Genomic DNA, 20,524 nt, shown 5'->3' with positions numbered 1-20,524 from the left:
TGAAAATGTGAGCGAGACATGACACACATAAATTAACTATAACAGGATAATCAGAATCGATCTGTAATGAAAAGATTATTATTACACATGAATCACAACTCTTTTTTCTTCTTACTTGTTCCTTTAACAGTTGTCAGGCATGATAATCTGTTTGTTAGCAACACTGCCCTGGACTTTGTCTAGTGTCTCATCACTGATTCTGAGATGCTGCTTGACGGTGTAACGAGGAGCGGCGCTGAGGAATTGACCGTATTCAAAGTCGTTGTACGTGTCGATCTTGAAAGCAGCGAGGAACTCGCATGGCTCTGGGCTAACACATTCAAGATAGTGAAGGTTGTTCGCCTCCACATAGAGCACGTCGAGAGAGTTGATGTCGTATGTACGGCTGTTACCGTTGCCGGCGTAGATGGTCACCCTAAGTGTGCCCTTTAAGACAAAATCCCACTCGGCTGAGTGTTGTGAGTATTCGTACTCGAATGGACAGTTCCAAACTCACAAGTCTCATGCCAGTGCAGTGTCCTCAGACTGTTGCTTTCAAGTGACAGATGCGCAACTGAAATGTCGAGATTGGGCGCGTTGAAAATTTTACTGTCTGCGATCTTCACCTTGCCGCCGTCATGCTCTTCCCATGGTGTCTCAGAGAATTTGAGCGCGAGAGTGTGGTCTTCGAGCATGCCAAAGGGGTTGTTGATCGACGCTTTCTGCTCCTTGAAAGATGGTACAGGTGCTTCTCCTCTGAAAATGTAGAGCTGCTCTGCCGGAATATTGTCGAAATCAGTTGCATTCTTGCTCAAACCGAAATTTTTACTGGTGCATGTGAGCGGAAAATTTTAGTCGTCAGCGAGTTTCCACCTACTTGATCACAGATTTAGGGATGCGTGATAGTGCCTCCGCAGCTAAAAAGGTATCGTTCTCGTCGAATGCTCCGCTGTCGAAGATGAGTAGGAACTCGGCGCCTTCGTCAAGAGCTTGGATGGAGTGTATGGTGGATGGAGGGAAGAACCAAACGTCGCCTGGTCCCAGCTCGCTCATGAAGGTCTTTCCATCTGGCATAATGGCTGAGATGATAACTCGTCCTGAAAAAATATACGACCATTCGGCCTGTGTGTGCCAATGGGACTCTCTAAAAGCATGTGGTGATAAGCGCATATCTACACCGGCAATATCCTTGCTAATAGGTAGGTCCCTGACTGTTTGTTGTCTTGCATACCCCCCAATAGCCAGGCGGTTGTACGAGTCAGACATGTGCCATCTTGGATTTTCAATGCTGCCGAAATCGACGGTGGGCGGTGCGAGTGTATCTGGAGACATTCTATCTAAGTCCGCGTTCTCTTTCACCGTATATACTTCTCCCATTTCATACCTAATGGGCTGTGGGGTGTAGGTGCGGTTGTGAAAGACTTCATGGTCGAAGTCGTTGTAGTGCTGCGTGGGTGTCTTACCATTATTGCCACCCCATCTTCCTGCCTCTGGCTCCGTGAGGTCAATTGTTCCGTTAGATTGCGCCGCTGCGCTCGCCAATAATCCTAAGTAGACAACTTGCTTGAACATAGGAAGATAGAATGAAAAAGGGAGGTAATGACCGCAATGCGGCTTTATATGTGCAATGTATTTATTTTTGGATGTATTATTTATAGAAGATACTTCGCTTAATGCATGTATGGTGTCTTTAATTCCAGCACGAACGAGGCACACGCTGGGAAATGCCCGTGGTTACTGGTATTACGTGAATTTAGCAAGTCCCATGTCAGTAAAGGCTTGGGGACATCCCGATTGTTGAAGACTGCAGTATCCGAGGAATGTGCAAATTTTGAGCTACTATTTTAAGCTGTAATAGACCGCTACAATACTTGGCAAGGATATAAGTAGCTCAGAGAGTGCTAAATCTAGATTGATTAACTCGTCACTCTGTTATGATGTAATCTGGAGAATCTTCCTCTTCCTTCCTCTCAACGATCAGCAGAGTGCATAAATGGGCGGGCAAAAGAGAGCTAGATTTCAACAGAACCAGGCTGCCAGTGACGTGCCAACGAAAAGTGCGAAAATTCAGAATCCTGAAGCCAAAAAAGCTGCAAGTGGCCCAGTGAGCGTGAATGTTGCCGTAGGGAGCTACGAGCGGTTGCTGTATGGATTCAATTTACGCATGCAAGCTGGCAAGCTCCAATTCAAGCCGCTGTTTATGTTCCCTGCGCACATCACGTGTATCAAGAGCGTCGCGCTATCACCGCCGCCGCCAGGCTCATCTAAGGGCGGCAAGTGGCTTATTACCGGAGGTACTGACGAGTCTATCAAAGTGTGGGATGTACGCAGAAGAGTCGAAGTCGGTTCTTTGACTGGTACAGAAGGTGCGACATTGCGCGGTCTTACGACTGCAGCAGACACAGTTAGCAAGACTAGCACGGCTAACACACTCCACACAGGCACTCCACTCACAATGTCTTTCGTCAATCATGCCCACCTCGTAATCGGTACGACGCACTCGAACATATATATCTTTAAATGCGGTGAATGGGAGCTGCTTAAGTCATTCCGCGCTCACAAGGGTAGCGTAGACTCAGCAGCTGTGCATCCTAAGGGAGGCTTCGCAATGACTGTCGGCAGCGACAGAATGGGACAGCTGTGGAGATTGGGCAAGAACTCGAAGGAGTCGAATAGACAAGCTGGCCATGTTGGTAGAATCGCAGGCACGAAATTAGGTATTGAGGGTCGCAAAGGTAATCCGGAAGTGGTCAAGTTTAGTAAATCTGGGAACATAATCGCAATCATGTTCAAACAACATGTTGAGATGAGAAATACGCAGGGTTTCGAATTGCTCCCTCCTTTACCATGGCTGCCAGCTAAATTGACAACTAAGTTCAATGACATTGGCTTCGCTAGACCACTCAAATCACAGGGATTTGACGATGGTGTTGAGTTTTTTGCCGTTGCAAGCGAGGACAAGAGGGTGCTGCTTTATGCAATTAAAGAGGGTGAAGAGAGTGCTTTCGTGGCTGAGCTGGTAGGTCACCAAAACCGCATCAAGAGTGTCAGGTTTGGATTGGTGGCTGACTTACTACTCGCTATCACTATCTCATCGGATGGATTCGTAAGAGCTTTCGATCTGAGTGCGCTCACAAAGTCAAGCAAGCAGGTGCAGTTGGAGTGTGTCGCGGCATATAACACAAAGGGCACCAGACTCACATGTCTTGATGTTGCCAGTGCGGGCTATGAAGATGAGGGAGATGCAGAAGAGAGTGAAGACCAAGACGTACAGGAGAATGAGAGTGAGCAGGAGCAGGAGCAAGAAGAGGAGGAGAAAGAGGAGGAAGATGATGAATAGATGTATACATATAGATATCTTTACTAATAAACCTTTATTTAATGGAAATTAAGCATTGCCTGGTGGAGGATTGCCTTGGCCAGCACCACCAGCACCACCAGCACCGAAAGACTCAGCGAGACCTCTGAGTTCGGGGTTACCTGCCAACTCCTCGATGGATGGCATCTGTCCACCACTTCTCATGTTCTCCGCCATGTTCCTGAGACCAGGGTTAGACATAAGTCTCTCCATACCGCCGTTGGACATCATCGATTGAGCCATCTGGCGCATCATTGGGTTATTGAGTAAAGCACCGATATCAGGCATACCGCCGCCGCCGCCGCCGCCAGCACCACCGCCAGCGCCGCCAAACATGCCTGCGAGAGCTGAGAGATCAGGCATACCACCACCGCCAGCACCAGCACCAGCACCAGCACCTGCGCCGGCATCCTGAGATTCTCTCTGTTGAACAGAGCCGCCTACCTTGGATCTAGCGGTGATGAGGCTAGACTTCATGGTCTGATTGTCGGTATCATACTTGAGACCATCCTCATATGCGCTGACGGCATTATCGTACTGCTTAGCGTTGAAGTACGCGTGACCTAATCTCGAGTACGCTCTGGCGAAAGCCGGGTCAATTTCGAGTGCCTTCTTAGCGTCTGCGATGGATGCGTCTTGGTCACCAGCCTGCGAGTACGCAGCTGCTCTGTTGCTGTGAGCAAGTGAGCAGGGTACATTCTAGAAGGAAGTGTACACGTACGAATAGAGAATCTTGTTGGTGGAGTGCAGGGCTATAGCTTGGGTGTAAGCGTCTACAGCTTCTTGGTACTTCTGCGCAGACATGAGGGCATTGCCTTGAGCCTTGAGTGTGTCTGCTTTGGCCATGTCTTGAGCGGATGGCTCTGATTGGTTAGCTGGCCCAGCTGCTGCTTGTGGCTTCTCAGCGACTTGCGCACTCTTGAACAAGGCTGCCAAATCCACTGGGCTATCCAAAGCACCTGCCTGCGTGTCATCCACCTCGAAGACATCCTCCAACGACTCAATTGCAACGCTGAGTGATTCCTGCTTCTCGCCGCTTAACCCAGCTTGTGCGCTTTTGAGGTATTTAGCGATTGCAAAGTTCAACTTTTTATTTTCCATTTCAAGTTATTTGACAGAAAATCAAGAAAAGCTTCTTGAACTGCAACGACGATGACTACGAGAATTGTCAAAGCACGCCAGCTGCGCGACCTCAAGCACTTCATTGCGTTGGTGAGCAAGCTGAGCAGCTGAGATGGTCTCTGCTCTTGCTCACGCTCATCTCTGCCAGGATGCTTCGTGGCACATGCCTAACAGCGCGCGCAACCCAAACGACGAGTACCTCTCCAAGCACCTCCCTCAAGCAAGGCGTTGGGATCTCGACAAAATTGCTTCGAACCACCCAGATGGCTTTGTCGGTCATATGCTCCCCTCACCTGCAATTTTTGCATCAGCGTGTTCCCAATTGGGAATTGAGCGCAACTCTCAAGTCCTCCTCTATGACACAGTCGGTGTTTTTAGCGCTCCACGCGCTGCTTTCACCTTTCGCGCAATGGGTCATCCAAATGTCGCTGTCCTCGACGGTGGTCTCCCAGCCTATGAGAGGGAAGGTTTACCTGTAGAGTCGGGAGAGTATGTTTCCCAACGCTCAGAGTACCCCGTACCTACACTGGAGAAGAACTTTATCAAGGACCACATAGATATTCTCAACACCATTGAGCGTAAAGATAGCGTCATACTCGATGCTCGTCCGCAGCCTCGCTTTGCGGGCGCGGCGCCTGAACCCAGACAGGGCCTGTCGTCGGGTCATATGCCTGGTGCTCTCTCGCTCGCTTTTCCCCAATTGCTTCAGGATGGCCAGCTTAAGAGCCCTGAAGAGCTTCGTGCGGTGTTTGAAAATACACTCGGAAAGCAGCAGCTGGATATGGTCCTCGAAGGGAAGAAAGATGTCATTACTAGTTGCGGCTCAGGGATGACAGCCGCGATCGTAGCTCTTGCCCTGGAAGTTATTGGAGGTCATAGCTCCATTTACGATGAAAGCTGGACTGGCTACGCACAGCGTTACAACTCACCAATCGTGAAAGATGTCTAGTTGCAATGTGAGTGCAATTCACACCTCACGCTAGACACCACTCGCTAGTCTCACTCCAAGATGATAATCGCTATTCATTCTTGTGGGGATTTCTGGTGTGATTCATCACTCGCGGATTGATGACCGACATTATCAGGGATAAATCTTCTCTCTGAGGGTGTTTGTGATGGTGTCTTGCGTGGTGTTATTATTAGTGTTCTTGCTAATTATCGTTTTTAGGATGAAGATGTAAGTTAGTTTTACCATTGCTTTATCACTTTCTTCGACGACTCCACACTCGTTTACAAGGATGAAAAGTTATTATCACTCGATTCTCATTGAGAAGAGGAGGGATAAAATGTATTAGCTCTAACTGAAATGTAATCATGTGTGGAGAGCGAAGGAGTTGGTGTAACTGAGAAGCAAAACTAACGCAATTGGTGAGTACAATTTATTCAGAATCCAGACCGCTCTCTCGAATGATGGTTTTGTGAACAATCTCTGCAAACACATGAAGTCAACTCTTTATAACGCTTATTCGCTGACATTGAAGAGCGGTCGCGGAGTCTGAGGGACGTTTTGAACCCAACTAACAAACGACCAAGACAGGAATTTCCAGTAAACGTTAACGAAATATGGTGATGAGACAATGAGGTGGGTTTGTGTACATCCAGCACACCCCACAGCGCACACAACATGATGGTATTGTGAACAATCTCTGCAAACACATGAAGTCAAACTTTAAACGCTTTTACTGATACACTGGTGTAACTGGGGTGTGTATGGTGCGTTGGCGCGTTAGCTAATGCAAGAAAACAGGACATGAAAGCGATGCAACGAGAAATGTACTCTATATAAATAATACACATTAGCAAACTAATTGAGCCCGAGTGTTCCTGTTCTCTTCTTGAGCATAACACCGCCACCACCAGCGAAACCGGTGCCTGGAAGGTGTGAGTGAGTGAATAGAATCAAATGAAATAGCCAACCTTCAACGGATATCCTAATCAAATCGTCTGGATTTGTATCAACCTTTTCATCGCATACAGGGCACTGCTGCGATGGTGTGTAGAGAGTGTCTATGCAATAGCCGCAGAGAAGATTATGACAAGATTTAGTGAGAAGCATTCTAGTTGAATTGTTAAGTGTCCTATTGCATCCACTGCACACAGCAACATCGCGTGCGCTGTCAGTGTACTTAATCTTGACAGGCGTGAGATCCTTGAGTGTGAGTGGATGAGGAGGGGTAGCCTGTCGACAGAGAGTCACCATCTTCTGGGCCTCTAACGCGCGTATCCGATCAGCAATATTCTGCTCATCGCTGATGTTAGGCTGGAGAGAAGACAGCCAAAAGCTGGGTAGAGTGGGGTGAGATTGTGAGCTTGAGTTTGGTTGCGATTGCGATTGAGATTGTGAATTGTCCCCACCCAGCTTCTGCGCCTTATCGAACCTCTCCACATTTCCCTGTTTGCTAATTTCTGCTCGTCTTGCTGAACCATCCTTCTGCGCCTGCTTGAGCTGCTTCAGGGTGGTTTTCGCAGCCTTTATCTCCTGCTTTTGCGCTAACAGATCCGCATATATGCACTCTTTACAGTATATAATTCCCCTCGGGGTACTCGTCGCCTCGCGTGCTACGCCGAGGCATAGCGCACAATGGTCGAATCGGCGCAGCGACTCAATCCCGATCTTACGCTTACGCGAGTTACCACCGAGATTGAAGTGCTGTTTTTCGTGATATGTGTAGACGGGGTTGTTCGACATGCGTTTGAGTTGTGTGCAGCGTGTGGTGGTGGTGAAGATCAAGATATATCATGTGGTCATATTAAAATACACTTTATTACACTAACCGACTTCGCTTGCGTGATGGACCACTCTGCGCACTTCCACCTCCTGCGCCTGCGCCCGAGACACCACTGTGCTGGCTACTAAGCCCATCGAGCTCGCCGTCGTGTGTGACGCGCCGCGTTGGGTAGATATTCTCGCTGTGTGTTGCAAGTGGGGCTGAAAGAGGTTGGGGTTGTTCGGTGGTGAAGAATGGATGGTTGAGCGCGTCTTTGGCGCTCAGTCGCTGTGTCGGGTCATACTGTAACATCTTATCAAGCAGATCGAATCCTTGGAGTGAGTTGGATCGCTGTGCAAACCAGTGATTGAGTTTATAGGAGAATTGTTGGGGATTGAATTGCATCAACTCGTTGTAGTCAGGCAGGTTTTTTATGTCTGGGTATCTAGTCGTGTTTGGGAAACCTAGCAAGTCCATAATGCAGATCATTTGATGCGATTGGAAGGGCAATTTCTTGTTATCCAGCCTGACTTCATCACCTTTGAATAATGGACGTAAAGATAGCATTTCAGCGTATATGCAGCCAATAGCCCAAATATCAATGGCAGGCGTATAGTGACGTGTGCCTAGGAGAAGCTCGGGGGATCTGTACCAAATAGTAACAACGACTTTGTCGCCGTTGTAGAGTGGCTGTAGGGGAGCCTTAAACACCCTAGCTAAACCCAAATCACCAACCTTAACAACCCCAGTGTTTGTGACGAGGATATTGGCAGGCTTGAGGTCTCTGTGGATGATAAAGTTTGAGTGCAAGTAGTGTACACCATTTGTTAGCTGGTAAAGGAATGATTTCAGTACGAGTGGATCAATATCATTTCTAACAATTTGAGAGTGATGATAAATGATTTGTAGTAAATCATGCTCTGCGTATTCGAATATCATGTAGATAGCTCCATCCATGAGCAGCACTTCGACTAACTTTGCCAAATTTTCGCTGTTAATCTCGCTATTCAAGCTGATTTCTCGAATAGCAGACTGAGATATTCCCATGAACAACTGATTATCAGGTTTAAACTTTTTAATCGCGTAGACCTTATTAGCGTCATCTACAGCCTCTGCCTTGAACACCTTCCCGTAAGTCCCGGAGGACAAGAAACCAAGTATTTTGTATTTATTGAGTTTATTCTCATTTGATTTAGATTTATGCGTATTGTAGATCCTATTGAGATCCCCCGTCATGGTTGTGAGCATCTCAATCTAGACACCCCCGTCGTCTATGTAAAGTTGATAAATTGATTTCTTTATTTAAATTCCTTCTTTATCAGCTACATCGATGTTCTCCTTGATCCCCTTTATCGGTGGGTACTGATAACACTCACACACACACATCTCACATCACACCACTTGACACACCTCCAGCAATCGCAGCAGCTGCACATATTACCACGAGTGGTTTAAACTCTATGCCCGCAACGCCCTCAACGCATTCACTCAACTACGACGTGTAAGTGCTTCATTTCCATCTCTTGATATCGCCATTTCTGGGTTGATGGGCGGAGATGGGAGGCAATTGGAAGAGATGAAACTCAATTGATACGTCCAAAGCAACCCACTTACAATCTCGCGTCATCGTCGTCAGACAGGCGCCAAACCACGTCTTCCTGGGATTGAGGAAGCTAATCTAGTTTCAACGCAGCAGCCAACGATGAGGTGCGCGGGAGTACTATTTATTCCAATCAGCCACCTACTAATACCATAGCAACGACGGGAATATCGTTCTCTACGCAAGATCACCAAATAAATTGCCATTGGTTGAAGAAATCAATATTCAATTTGAACAAGGTCCAATGAGAGGGTGGGTGGGAGTGCTGGTAGTGTACAACCACTCACATATCCACAACAGCTCTAACGGTGTGATTACGCCATACTAACCATGACGCACACGCATATTCAACTCAATTAGCTGGCTATTATGGGTATCTGTATTCATTTTTATATCTCTCTCCATTCACTCTTTTTACCTTCAATTTTTTCAGTTTTTATCCTTCTCTAAAAAATCCTTCTCTCTTAGCTTCAAGCCACAGCGTCGACGAAATGTAAAATTTATTCAGGCGCCCTAACATATTCTCACAATTTAAACAGGGGTAGAGTCATCAGATCGCAGCGTAAAAACGGTGGTATTTTCCAGTCTCACACCCACCACAACAAGGCCCCAGCCCAGCTCCGTACTTACGACTATGCTGAGCGTAACGGCTACATCCGTGGTATAGTCAAGGAGATCATCCACGACGCTGGCCGTGGTGCTCCTTTGGCTCGTGTCGTTTTCCGTGACCAATACCGCTACAAGCTCCGTACCGAGACCTTCATCGCTACCGAAGGTCTCTACACCGGTGCTTTCGTCTACTGCGGTAAGAAGGCTGCTCTCGCCGTCGGTAACGTTTTGCCTGTCTCCCAAATGCCAGAAGGTACCATCATCTGCAACATTGAGGAGAAGTCTGGTGACAGAGGTGCATTGGCTAGAGCTTCAGGCAACTACGCCACCATCATCGGTCACTCTGAGGTCGACGGTAAGACTAGAATCCGTCTTCCATCCGGTGCTAAGAAGGCTGTCGTCGGTTCATCCAGAGCTTCAATTGGTATTGTCGCTGGTGGTGGTCGTATTGACAAGCCTCTCCTCAAGGCTGGTGCCGCTCACCACAAGTTCAAGGTCAAGAGAAACTGCTGGCCACGTACTCGTGGTGTTGCCATGAACCCAGTAGACCACCCTCACGGTGGTGGTAACCACCAACACATTGGTCACGCCTCTACCATCGCCAGAGATGCTCCTTCTGGTCAAAAGGCTGGTCTTATTGCTGCCAGACGTACCGGTTTGTTACGTGGTACTCAACAAACTCGCGAGGCTTAAGCTATACTTTTTGTATGAATCTGAATGTCATGAGCGTGTTGATACAAATTTATTTCACATTTGCTTTGTTTTCAGGGTAGTGTCTTTGTCTTTAAGTAGATACTGTCATGTATACTGGTAACCAGGGCGCACGCGGTGCACACAAAACACACAACACACAAGGTACACAGAGTACACGTCCAGCAGGTCTACCACCACCTACATACGGCATACCACAGCGTGCACCTAATGGCTGGGCAGCGCCTGTATCCAAGAACCTTTACGCCCGCCCGCCACAACCATTGGCATCACGTGTAGCAGTCCACCAGGTATCGCCACCCCCACTAGCAAGTGTTTCCTTGCCCCCAGTCACGCCGCTCCCGCGAGAAGATACGCCGTCATCCTCAGACACGACGACGGCGACGACTTCCAGCGAGGCGAACAAACACCTCAACGAGCTCATTTCAGGCGTGACTGCTGATTACGACGATGTTGATCTCCCATCCACCGCAACTATCCCTGGAATGCCCGACATCACCCTTCTCCAGCACCAGATAGCCGGTGTAGCTTGGATGCGCGACCGCGAGAGTGGCGTATCTAATAAGCATGGCGGTATTCTAGCTGATGATGTGAGTTGCGCGTTTTACATCCAACTCGCTCACTCTGACAGCGTTAAGATGGGACTTGGGAAAACTGTCCAGACTCTCGCACTCATCCTCTCCAATAGCTCTGATAAGCAAGTTGTACGTGAGTGGTCCAAAACTACCCTCATCGTAGCACCTCTAGCTGTGGTGGCGCAGTGGGAGACGGAGGCCAAAAGTAAGTGCGACGGCGTGCGCGTACTCACACACCACGGCGCAGCACGCACGCGCGACGCTGCTGCCTTTGCCAATTACGATGTCGTCGTAACGAGCTACCAGACGGTGTCATCTGAGCACCGCGTGTACGAGAGTGAGGAGCCAGGTGGCAGCAAAAGTAAGAGCAGTAGCGGTACCAAAAGCAAAACGGGTAAAACTGGCAAGCAGAAGAAGCCTCTTTGCGCCCTTTTTGAGGGCAATTTCCAACGCGTTGTGCTCGACGAAGCACAGAACATCAAGAACCGGACGAGTAAGACGAGCATAGCATGTGCGGGGCTATCTGCATGCTACAGATGGTGTCTGACGGGTACGCCCATCCAGAACAACGTCGACGAGCTCTATGCGTTGCTACGTTTCCTGCGCATAGAGCCTTTTCGTCATTATGACGAGTTCAAGACGCGCATTAGCACGCCTATGAAAAGTGGCCGTGTCAAAGTGGCGATAGCGCGTTTACAGCTGATTCTCAAATTGGTTATGCTGCGACGTACAAAGAACACCTTGAATGAGGACGGATCGGCGCTTATCACACTACCCCCGAAGCATGTTACGGATGTTGCGTGCTTGTTCGATGAGGAGGAGCGCAGATTCTACGATAACGTTCACGATCGCGCTCAGCAAACTATCAGCAAGTTCGTGACAGAGGGCGCTATTAATAGCAGGTACACTAGCGTCTTAACTCTGTTGCTCCGTTTGAGACAGGCTTGCTGTCATCCACATCTCGTCACGCGCGCTTACAGCAAGGATGACTTTGTCGCTAACGAACCGGCTATGCGGTCACAACAGCCAGGTAAAGTGGAGGAAGAGGAGGATGAGAAAGAGGCGGATGAGCTCGCGGATCTTTTCACTGGGTTAGGTGTAGGTGAGAAGAAGCATGTCGATGAGGATCTACAGATCGACAAGGGAAAAGCGAAGGTAGTAGGGAGTAGTGGAGTTGATAAGTCGGGTGATGCGACGGGGTTGGTGGAGAGTGCAAAGATTAGAGCTATTATGCGTATTTTGGAAGAGGTGCATAGCGCTACTGATGTTGCTGCAGCTTCTACTAGCACTGCTATTAAACCAAACACCAAAGGGCGATCACAACAGAAGACACAGACACAGACAGATTCGTACACTCCACACACCCCTCAAACGCGCCTCGATCCGGCTGGCCTCCCGTCTAAAGCTATAGATATCAGTAGCAGCGAAAATGACGATCTTGACACAATTATCAAGCGTACAGCGTCGATGGACATAAAAAAGGCGGATGACGATGACAGAAAGCGCGTTGAGAAGAACGAGAAAAGCGAGAAGAGTAAAAGCAAGAAATCAATCCTGAAGAAAAAGAGTCAGCAGATTGTGCTCAGTGAAAGTGATGACGATCGGGAGCAGGAAAGGAAGGAAGCGAAATTGAGAAAGGACACTGAAAAGAAGGACAACAAGAGCGGTCATAAGGATCAAAAGAATCACAAGAATCACAAGGACAAAAATAGCAGCCACAAAATCACGAATACCCCAGAGAAAACCATCATATTCTCACAATTCGTCACATTCCTCGATATCATTGAAAGCTTCGTCAAAGCAGCTGGCTACAAGTACGTAAGATACGATGGATCTATGAATCCAATCGAACGCGAGGCTGTGCTTAATCAGATAAAGTCGGATGATAAGACAACAGGTGGGAGTGCCAATGCTAGGGCATATGCTTACGCTTATGCTTGAGTGCAAAAGTTGATTCTCTAACACACCATCAGTCATACTGATATCCTTCAAAGCCGGATCGACAGGGCTTAATCTGAATATATGTTCGCGCGTCATTTTGTCTGACATGTGGTGGAATCCTGCGCTCGAAGACCAAGCTTTCGACAGAGCCCACCGTCTCGGACAGAAACGCGAAGTGCATATATACAAATTAACGGTGGTGCAGACTGTAGAAGATCGTATACTCGAGCTTCAAAAGAAAAAGCGCGAACTGGCCGAGGCAGCACTCAGCGGCAAGGCGGTGTCTAACAAGCTTGGATTGAATGAGATGCTCGATCTGTTCAAGCGTGATGACCAGCATGATGAAGAGGAGTGATTTGATTAGTCTCGCTCTTCTTTTGTACTTTTAATTTATTTTATCATTGATAACACGCGATACGCCTGTTCATCACTAACCGCCATGTCCACTCCTTTTAAATTCGTAAAACCACAAGTAGCATTCGTTAATGCGCCATTTAGTCACGGACAGCCTAAGCGTGGCACGGAGACTGGGCCTGTGCAGTTGATAAAGCACGGCCTCGCGCAGCAGGTGGAGACACTCGGACTATCAGTCGACGCCATAGAGGATCATAGCGGATTTAGCGTGCTCGAGAATGATACGGACATCGGCAAGCTCAAGTATCCACGAACAGTCAGCGCGGCTACTGAGAAAGTGTACCAGGAGGTAAAGAAACACGCCCAAGCAGGCAAGCTTCCTGTGACACTGGGTGGGGACCACAGCCTAGCCATGGGGACCATTTCGGGCAGCTTAAGCGCTCATCCAGAACTGTGTGTTGTGTGGGTGGATGCTCATGCCGACTTGAATACACCCGAGACAACAGAAACGGGTAATTTGCATGGTTGTCCAGTGAGTGATAAGTGCGGAATGCGTGCGACGTCTCAACTAACCCACTTACTTATCAGCTATCTTTCTTGCTCGGCATTGCCGGAGATATACCCGAATTCAGCTGGATCAAGTCGCAGCTGCACCCTTCACGTCTCGTGTATATAGGTCTACGCGATGTGGATGATGGCGAAAAGCGTCTGCTGAAAGAACACAATATCACCGCGTACTCAATGCACCATGTAGACAAATGGGGAATTGGCAGGGTAGTCGAAATGGCACTCAACGACGTCAATCCTGATGGAACCAGACCGGTACATTTAAGCTTCGATGTTGACGCAATGGATCCGTCGGTGGCTCCAAGCACAGGTACACCGGTTCGTGGTGGTCTTACTTTCAGAGAGGGGCATTATATTTGCGAGGCGTTGCATCAGACTGGTCTTCTTGTCGCTGTTGACCTTATGGAAGTAAACCCGACACTCGAAGATGAGCGCGCTGTAAAGCAGACTGTGAGCGTCGGATGCTCGCTCGTTAGATCCGCTTTGGGTGAGACGCTGTTGTGAGCAGAGTGGATGCGCGCAGGAAAGTAAAGTATACAATTACATTGGCTCATTGGCATACTAGCGTACTCACTGCACACAAAGCACACACCGGAATCACTGTAAAAACTGTAAAATAGTAATACATCCTTTGTTGAAAAATTACAAAATCCTTGAATTAGTTGATCACTTGATCACTTGTTACTCCACTACATACTCATTCACACGCTTCGCTGCGCGTATCTCCTCATACGAATCTCTCGACGATATGCTTTCCTCTTTGTGTCTCAGATCGGTGAGCCAGATGCCCTGTTTCTTTGGGGTGAATTTATCAAGATTCTGCACTCCCTCGGCGTCTGCTTTGAGGGTAAGTGAGTCTTTACCACAGCTGCAGTTGTTGTAGTATTGGGGCAGGGGCTGATCCCAGAGGCGTTTTGAAGGGACTGGATAGCCGGCGTCGCTATAAGTGGGCAGGGTGACACTGTCGACCGAGAGAAGGCACTGTGGTAAGATGACTGGTACGTTAACACTCGCGCACCGCAGCTTTTCCTTCTTGTAGAGCAAATCGAATTTAATGAAATGTTGATGGCGCAGCCGGGCCATCGACCATTCAAGTGTAGATGGTCTGCAGTAATCGTCTGTGGGGAGTTTGACGTAGTAGAAGCATCTAATAGCAGCGCTGTGGTTGGGTGCGCGCATTAAGCAGTCCTCCCGCCCGCCCTTTTCCAGCAACGTGTGTGTATCGACAGGCAACGTCTCAACGAGGTGACCGTTATCATGAATGCTCGTGTGCTGCTCCAGGGTCACACTCAGCCCTTTAATCTCGAGCGCGGGCGCTGGACTAGGCAGATACATCTCGACCATTATATACCCAGCAATGGTGAGATGCTGCGTCTTGAAGCTGACCTCTAGTGGTCCCAGATCATCAACGTAGTCACGGTGAACGTGATCGAGTGGTATGAAGCCCTCCCCATTCGGGTGTGAGACGAATATGAGTGGGATCCGCCGTGTGAGGGCGCGCGAAAACAGCTCGTGAAACTGTACCGTCGCTTCGAGGTATTGCATCGTCCCGCCGCGTGGATGTCTGTCGTAGTTGGGCGTGCGGCTGTCTATGCGAAGGTTGAACTCGTATATATGCACGCCGCGATCTAGCCCCTCCTCGTCCACGCTCACTTCGAGCGTCTCGTCAAGGACTAACCGCCGACTCATGCGACCGTGGACTACTGCCTCTTCGACATTCTGCAGCTTTACTTGTATGCTTCGTATGCGCCGCCGCGCAGGCAGAAAGAGCTCAAGCGTACCGCGCAGCTCATACACCTCCTGCGAACTGTAGTTGGGCACGCGACTGCTGGAAAGGAACGCTGGCTCTTTGAGTACTATTACATTGTGCGTGTTGGGCAGGTCTATTGTGAGCGACGACTTTTGGAGCGGCATCGCGATCGGAACACCGCAAGAAGAGATAGAATAATCAAATAAACCTGCAGAAATTATTAAATTGGAATGTGCGTTGTTTACCTATCAAGTTAGATATATACAATAAACATTCATTACCGTTCCTCGGTGCTACGCGCGCGGTTAAAGCGGAAAATGTTTAAGCAGTTCTAACGGGTCGGAAGATGATCAATATAAAGTTATTTGTATGCTAGACTACTAATACAGGAATAGATGCGATGGTAAATATAATGGGAGAATTACTGTCCGAAACCGTAGAGCACTCTTCCTTGGCGCTTGAGGGCGTAGACGACGTCGAGAGCGGTGACAGTCTTTCTCTTTGCGTGTTCGGTGTAGGTGACGGAGTCTCTGATGACGTTCTCCAAGAAAACCTTGAGGACACCGCGTGTTTCTTCGTAGATTAGGCCAGAAATACGCTTCACACCACCACGACGAGCGAGACGACGGATAGCTGGCTTTGTAATACCCTAGAGAATTGTTAGATGGAAATATCGGTAGATACACTCAAACTCACTTGGATGTTGTCTCTAAGAATCTTGCGGTGGCGTTTAGCACCACCTTTTCCTAAACCTTTGCCGCCTTTTCCTCTTCCAGACATTGTACTAAGAGTTGTTGATGGAGATGAATTGAGAGGCGCACTGACTATTTATGCATTTGCAGCGCGCGCTAGAGATCACGATCTGATCAAATCATTTGTTTTTTTTTTATAAAACGCGTGATCCTGCTATGTAAAGTGGGAAAATCTGAGATCAATACAAATCACCAGATAGCCTAAATTTTTGGCTGTCAGATTAACCTTTTTTTGTACACTACTCGCATTCACTCCCGCCCGCCACCACAAATTCTGATTTGCGCGTGATCCCAAGTGGAAAATGATTCAACGACGCGCGCCACTATTTAAGCCGTATGTCCCTCCCTGTGAAAAACATTAATCACCCAAGTATTCTAAAATGGCCAGAACTAAGCAAACAGCTCGCAAATCCACCGGTGGTAAGGCCCCACGCAAGCAACTCGCTACTAAGGCAGCAAGAAAGACAGCCGCCCCACAAGCAGCTGGTGGTGTCAAGAAGCCACACCGTTACCGTCCAGGTACTGTCGCTCTTAGAGAAATCCGTCGTTACCAGAAGTCGACGGAACTCCTTATCCGTAAATTGCCATTCCAACGTCTCGTAAGAGAAATTGCGCAAGACTTCAAGACGGACTTGCGATTCCAATCCTCCGCTGTCATGGCCCTCCAGGAAGCCAGTGAAGCTTATCTTGTCTCACTCTTTGAAGACACCAACCTTGCTGCCATCCACGCCAAGAGAGTCACCATTCAACCAAAAGACATTCAACTCGCACGTAGACTTCGCGGTGAGCGTGTCTGAAAAGGTTCTACCATGTGTATTTTATTTGTATATCAATGTATTTTATCTTCCCGATCTCAAATCAGCGAAATTTGGCTGAAAGCTTTAAATACTGGTGCACTCTTTAGCATATAAGATGGTTGAGCAAGTCAGTGAATTGCAATTTCTTATTAGACTGGTGGCGAATAACTCTGGTGTAATCCAGACTGCGCTATGTGGAAGATTTATTTCACTGGATACTAGCTTTGCCGTGACGCAATTGATGTCATAAACGGCAAAATGTTGAATTAGGTTTCCATGCTCAAACATTCAGCAGCCTTCATCCTCGGTATGTATTTCTTCTTGATGCACTTTTTGAAGTTTATGTTTATGTTAGTGGATGTCGGTAAGGGTGGAGGACAGCTGTGGGACTTATGCTGATATCTTCGAGTATACTATCGATTCTGGCAACCCGTTGACTTGTTTGGCTTAAGTATATTGTGAAATCATGCAAAAATTTTCGATCTTAGAGTAAATGTGTTTTTTTTGAGTGAACGATCGTACATATATACACCATGAAGACACTCTCCACTTTAATCTTATCAGAGTGATGTAATCTTCTTGGTGCACCACCATCACAATCGAACAATGGCAGAAATAGACAACATCTTCTCCCAAACGAGCTTGTGTGAGCTATGCGGGGCAGTGTCGAAATACAAGTGTCCGCGATGCACGTTACGCAGCTGTTCACTCGCGTGCAGTCGCAGGCACAAAGAAGAGCGTGGATGCAGCGGAGAGCGGGACAAGACGGCATATATAGCGATGAAGGACTACAAGCATATGGATTTGGTAAATGACTATGCCCTGCTAGAGGAGGCGAAGCGGGAAGTGGAGGAGGCAGGGAAAAAGGCACCAGCAGGGGTTCATGTGGCTCATGGGCAGCAGCAACAACATCATCATCCTCATAACCAGCACCAGCACCACCCACACCACCCACACGCCAAAGCACTCAGAATGCAGTCCTCCTTCGCAAACGAGGGCATCGAACTCCTCCTTAGTCCGCTCGGTATGGAGAGACGGCGACGGGATCGCACGCACTGGGATGCCCGGTCTGCTCAGCTCAATTTGAGTGTGGAGGTGGTGAGTCTGGTGAGTTTGGGTGAGAATGTAAAGGAGAAGGAAAGTGAGAAGGTGGTCGTGCATGGAATACCCCAGTGTATGAGTGTGGAATACATCCTCACGCAAAAGGCGGGCTATATCGATCAACATCGCCTCCACACTCTCCATTTCTACATAAAGAGCCAGGACGGGCAGAATGTACGAACGCAGCTAGATGAAGAGATTATAGAGGCTTTGAGGGGCACGGTAGTGATAGATTTTGCAGTGCTCATGGTGTCGGATGTGCCGCTAGAGACGCGGTGGAGGACGAAGGAGGTGATGAAGTTTGATGAAAGTATCAGTGACAGTGATAGTGATAGTGATACAAGTAGTGTGTCTAGCGATTCGAGCGATTCGAGTGACTCGAGCGACTCAAACATATCCAAACAAGATCAAGGAGAAGACAAACAAATGATTATAGAGATAAACTAGAATGAGTAAAGAGGCAGAATGAGTATACATAATACAATTTACAAATATCCAAAGATATACGACACGACAAACTATCCAACTCTATCACTCAACTCAGCATTGCGGGCGTTGATAGTCCTCTCTGGATCGATCTTGGCTCTCTCGTCTTTGATGATCCTGTTATCGACGCGTGCATCTTCACCTTCGACCATCAGTGCAGCTTCTGGTGTTTTAGCGTCGATGACCTAGTGTGAGGGATGAGTGAGGGTTACTACAAGTAATCCTAAGAACACCTACAAAATGATTATCACAGTGAGGGCAATACTCATCGCTCTCTTCAAATACAGTCATATCCTTCCTAAATGCGCGCTTGCATTTCTTGCACATGAAGGACAATTCAATGGATTTAGCGAGGGGATGGTCTTCCTTTTCTTCATGGCATTCTGGGCACTTTAATGTGATTTGAGTTAGTTGTATTGTACCATAGAAGCTGCTCACATCGAACCACTTTCTGCAGCATGGAGAGCGTATTGCTGCTTGTGCGTTGAGGACGTGTTTGCTTAGGTGTGGAGTGTGAGGTGAGATTTAATTGATATTAGGCACCCACCACATATTCTTCCTTCTTTGTCACCGTCGCCGCGATAGAAGGATAGAAGGATAAAATGTATTTACAAAACCATAATTATAGCCAATGAAATAGCTTACAATAATACGCTCTAGGCCACCACGCAAGAAACCACGCCAATCATCCGCGTCTGCGTCCACATCGTCCACCCCCCAACCACCCGACAAAGTGGTGGATTATTACAATTTCTACGAATCGCCGCGGCCATTCAAGAATCCAAATTGGAGCAACACCAAGCGTAACAAGATATTCAAGCAGGTGATGGCCATCGAGAGGGAGCGCGAGAGGCAGCAGTTAGAAGGTCTCAAAGAGGGAAGACAGCGACTGGAGGATGTTAAGAATGGCCTTGTACAGGCCACTGAAGATGAGATTCAGCAACTCTCTTCACTTCCCGAGAATCTCACAAATTGGTTCACTATTGAGTGTCCCCCTTCACTTCTCCCACCTGGCAAATACTGCGATGTCACTGGTCTTTTGGGTGAATACACGGATCCTCGCACACGCCTGCGTTATAATAGCATGCAGGTTTATGACGTCATCAAGACACTCCAGCCGTCGTCTGTCCAGCAATTTCTGGCAATACGCAGGTCTGAGACTGTGTTGAAGTAGATTGCGGGATTGTTTAGTGTGTTTATATCATATGTATGTTTATAACTGTGTTTACGTGTTGTGTTTATATTTCGTTAAAACTGTTCAAATCCTGTATTCATAATTCGTGTTCATACCTCTCTCAACCCCTCGGAGACGTTTGTACTCTCACAAACAAAGCATCAATTACGCTCTTAATCGATGACTGATCAGTGTTGACGAGGTTGAGGATTAGATTGCGTTTATCGTCGTTGTGTTGATTGCTATGACTGTGACTGTTCTCCAGCCTCTCACTCAAGCTGCTTAGACTGGTGTAAGGTATATTAGGCGTATTGTTTGAGTAGTCGATGAACTTTTTCTCAATATCAGCTGCAGACATGGCACCTTGTTTATCCTGTTTAGTTGCACACACTACTATTGGTATGCCTTGTAGATCACTGTGTGTTTTCAGTGTCTCGAATATCTCCCAACTTTCTTTCAATCGTTGAGTGTCCGTGCCATCTATAAAGAACAGTACAGCCTGTGCGTCACCATAGTACCTATCCCACAGATTTGTAAATTCCGATGAACCACCGAGATCCCAGAAATGGAGGATAGTGTTACTGACGGGTAATTTTACGACTGAATGAGGTGTTATAATGTTTATCTAGATACCAAATCTATTCTCACCATTCTGGCCTATCGTTGGACCAGATTCGTAGCGTGGCTTGCCTGTGTACATCTCTTTAGCATGCTCAACGAACGTCGTCTTGCCACTGCCATTCAAACCAATAACCAGTATCGAGTACTCTGTCTGCCGTGTGAGCTCTGTGTAGAGTCCTCGAAGAAGATGGTACATTTGGTGGTTCTTGTCGTGGTGCTTGTTTACGCACGTATCTTACCTCTCGTGCGTAAGAATTTCAATTTATCAAATCAAATCCGGCGAAAGTGGGAGGAGTGGGAGGAGTGCCAGTATGGAATT

General features: G+C 47.8%; 16 protein-coding genes across 16 annotated transcripts; 8 read left to right on the top strand and 8 right to left on the bottom strand.

The window, feature by feature from the left end:
* Window positions 1-123: 123 nt before the first annotated feature.
* On the bottom strand, window positions 124-1,551 carry J056_000688 (Oxalate decarboxylase oxdC; the record flags this gene model as incomplete). The annotated part of the gene is made up of 3 exons (XM_009270316.1): window positions 124-449; window positions 497-807; window positions 857-1,551. The coding sequence occupies 3 exons, from the start codon at window positions 1,549-1,551 to the stop codon at window positions 124-126; spliced, it is 1,332 nt and encodes a 443-aa protein (XP_009268591.1).
* Window positions 1,552-1,972: 421 nt separating this feature from the next.
* On the top strand, window positions 1,973-3,319 carry J056_000687 (p21-activated protein kinase-interacting protein -like protein; the record flags this gene model as incomplete). The annotated part of the gene is made up of 1 exon (XM_009270315.1): window positions 1,973-3,319. The coding sequence occupies one exon, from the start codon at window positions 1,973-1,975 to the stop codon at window positions 3,317-3,319; it is 1,347 nt and encodes a 448-aa protein (XP_009268590.1).
* Window positions 3,320-3,367: 48 nt separating this feature from the next.
* On the bottom strand, window positions 3,368-4,438 carry J056_000686 (Small glutamine-rich tetratricopeptide repeat-containing protein 2; the record flags this gene model as incomplete). The annotated part of the gene is made up of 2 exons (XM_009270314.1): window positions 3,368-4,010; window positions 4,059-4,438. 2 exons carry the CDS (start codon window positions 4,436-4,438, stop codon window positions 3,368-3,370), a joined length of 1,023 nt encoding a protein of 340 aa, XP_009268589.1.
* Window positions 4,439-4,489: 51 nt separating this feature from the next.
* On the top strand, window positions 4,490-5,472 carry J056_000685 (uncharacterized protein; the record flags this gene model as incomplete). Its single annotated transcript, XM_009270313.1, has 3 exons — window positions 4,490-4,549; window positions 4,608-5,393; window positions 5,443-5,472. 3 exons carry the CDS (start codon window positions 4,490-4,492, stop codon window positions 5,470-5,472), a joined length of 876 nt encoding a protein of 291 aa, XP_009268588.1.
* Window positions 5,473-6,263: 791 nt separating this feature from the next.
* Window positions 6,264-7,148, bottom strand: J056_000684 (Nitric oxide synthase-interacting protein; the record flags this gene model as incomplete). The annotated part of the gene is made up of 2 exons (XM_009270312.1): window positions 6,264-6,331; window positions 6,377-7,148. The coding sequence occupies 2 exons, from the start codon at window positions 7,146-7,148 to the stop codon at window positions 6,264-6,266; spliced, it is 840 nt and encodes a 279-aa protein (XP_009268587.1).
* A 76-nt stretch (window positions 7,149-7,224) lies between these two features.
* Window positions 7,225-8,403, bottom strand: J056_000683 (Serine/threonine-protein kinase SSN3; the record flags this gene model as incomplete). The annotated part of the gene is made up of 1 exon (XM_009270311.1): window positions 7,225-8,403. The coding sequence occupies one exon, from the start codon at window positions 8,401-8,403 to the stop codon at window positions 7,225-7,227; it is 1,179 nt and encodes a 392-aa protein (XP_009268586.1).
* Window positions 8,404-8,497: 94 nt separating this feature from the next.
* J056_000682 (60S ribosomal protein L8) lies at window positions 8,498-10,069 on the top strand (the record flags this gene model as incomplete). Its single annotated transcript, XM_009270310.1, has 5 exons — window positions 8,498-8,522; window positions 8,584-8,668; window positions 8,770-8,874; window positions 8,924-9,019; window positions 9,307-10,069. The coding sequence occupies 5 exons, from the start codon at window positions 8,498-8,500 to the stop codon at window positions 10,067-10,069; spliced, it is 1,074 nt and encodes a 357-aa protein (XP_009268585.1).
* Window positions 10,070-10,176: 107 nt separating this feature from the next.
* On the top strand, window positions 10,177-12,958 carry J056_000681 (uncharacterized protein; the record flags this gene model as incomplete). Its single annotated transcript, XM_009270309.1, has 3 exons — window positions 10,177-10,677; window positions 10,726-12,559; window positions 12,636-12,958. 3 exons carry the CDS (start codon window positions 10,177-10,179, stop codon window positions 12,956-12,958), a joined length of 2,658 nt encoding a protein of 885 aa, XP_009268584.1.
* Window positions 12,959-13,042: 84 nt separating this feature from the next.
* Window positions 13,043-14,028, top strand: J056_000680 (Arginase; the record flags this gene model as incomplete). Its single annotated transcript, XM_009270308.1, has 2 exons — window positions 13,043-13,489; window positions 13,546-14,028. 2 exons carry the CDS (start codon window positions 13,043-13,045, stop codon window positions 14,026-14,028), a joined length of 930 nt encoding a protein of 309 aa, XP_009268583.1.
* A 177-nt stretch (window positions 14,029-14,205) lies between these two features.
* J056_000679 (uncharacterized protein) lies at window positions 14,206-15,438 on the bottom strand (the record flags this gene model as incomplete). Its single annotated transcript, XM_009270307.1, has 1 exon — window positions 14,206-15,438. One exon carries the CDS (start codon window positions 15,436-15,438, stop codon window positions 14,206-14,208), a length of 1,233 nt encoding a protein of 410 aa, XP_009268582.1.
* Window positions 15,439-15,695: 257 nt separating this feature from the next.
* On the bottom strand, window positions 15,696-16,054 carry J056_000678 (Histone H4; the record flags this gene model as incomplete). Its single annotated transcript, XM_009270306.1, has 2 exons — window positions 15,696-15,923; window positions 15,971-16,054. 2 exons carry the CDS (start codon window positions 16,052-16,054, stop codon window positions 15,696-15,698), a joined length of 312 nt encoding a protein of 103 aa, XP_009268581.1.
* A 352-nt stretch (window positions 16,055-16,406) lies between these two features.
* J056_000677 (Histone H3) lies at window positions 16,407-16,823 on the top strand (the record flags this gene model as incomplete). The annotated part of the gene is made up of 1 exon (XM_009270305.1): window positions 16,407-16,823. The coding sequence occupies one exon, from the start codon at window positions 16,407-16,409 to the stop codon at window positions 16,821-16,823; it is 417 nt and encodes a 138-aa protein (XP_009268580.1).
* A 606-nt stretch (window positions 16,824-17,429) lies between these two features.
* Window positions 17,430-18,371, top strand: J056_000676 (Box C/D snoRNA protein 1; the record flags this gene model as incomplete). Its single annotated transcript, XM_009270304.1, has 1 exon — window positions 17,430-18,371. The coding sequence occupies one exon, from the start codon at window positions 17,430-17,432 to the stop codon at window positions 18,369-18,371; it is 942 nt and encodes a 313-aa protein (XP_009268579.1).
* A 71-nt stretch (window positions 18,372-18,442) lies between these two features.
* On the bottom strand, window positions 18,443-18,962 carry J056_000675 (uncharacterized protein; the record flags this gene model as incomplete). Its single annotated transcript, XM_009270303.1, has 4 exons — window positions 18,443-18,595; window positions 18,648-18,800; window positions 18,849-18,909; window positions 18,958-18,962. The coding sequence occupies 4 exons, from the start codon at window positions 18,960-18,962 to the stop codon at window positions 18,443-18,445; spliced, it is 372 nt and encodes a 123-aa protein (XP_009268578.1).
* A 274-nt stretch (window positions 18,963-19,236) lies between these two features.
* Window positions 19,237-19,584, top strand: J056_000674 (Chromatin-remodeling complex subunit ies6; the record flags this gene model as incomplete). The annotated part of the gene is made up of 1 exon (XM_009270302.1): window positions 19,237-19,584. One exon carries the CDS (start codon window positions 19,237-19,239, stop codon window positions 19,582-19,584), a length of 348 nt encoding a protein of 115 aa, XP_009268577.1.
* A 121-nt stretch (window positions 19,585-19,705) lies between these two features.
* J056_000673 (ADP-ribosylation factor-related protein 1) lies at window positions 19,706-20,401 on the bottom strand (the record flags this gene model as incomplete). Its single annotated transcript, XM_009270301.1, has 2 exons — window positions 19,706-20,184; window positions 20,233-20,401. The coding sequence occupies 2 exons, from the start codon at window positions 20,399-20,401 to the stop codon at window positions 19,706-19,708; spliced, it is 648 nt and encodes a 215-aa protein (XP_009268576.1).
* Window positions 20,402-20,524: the final 123 nt, after the last annotated feature.

The sequence above is a fragment of the Wallemia ichthyophaga genome, assembly GCF_000400465.1.
Source record: "Wallemia ichthyophaga EXF-994 unplaced genomic scaffold scaffold11, whole genome shotgun sequence".
Lineage (NCBI taxonomy): Eukaryota > Fungi > Basidiomycota > Wallemiomycetes > Wallemiales > Wallemiaceae > Wallemia > Wallemia ichthyophaga.
This window is presented reverse-complemented; position numbering and strand designations above follow the sequence as displayed.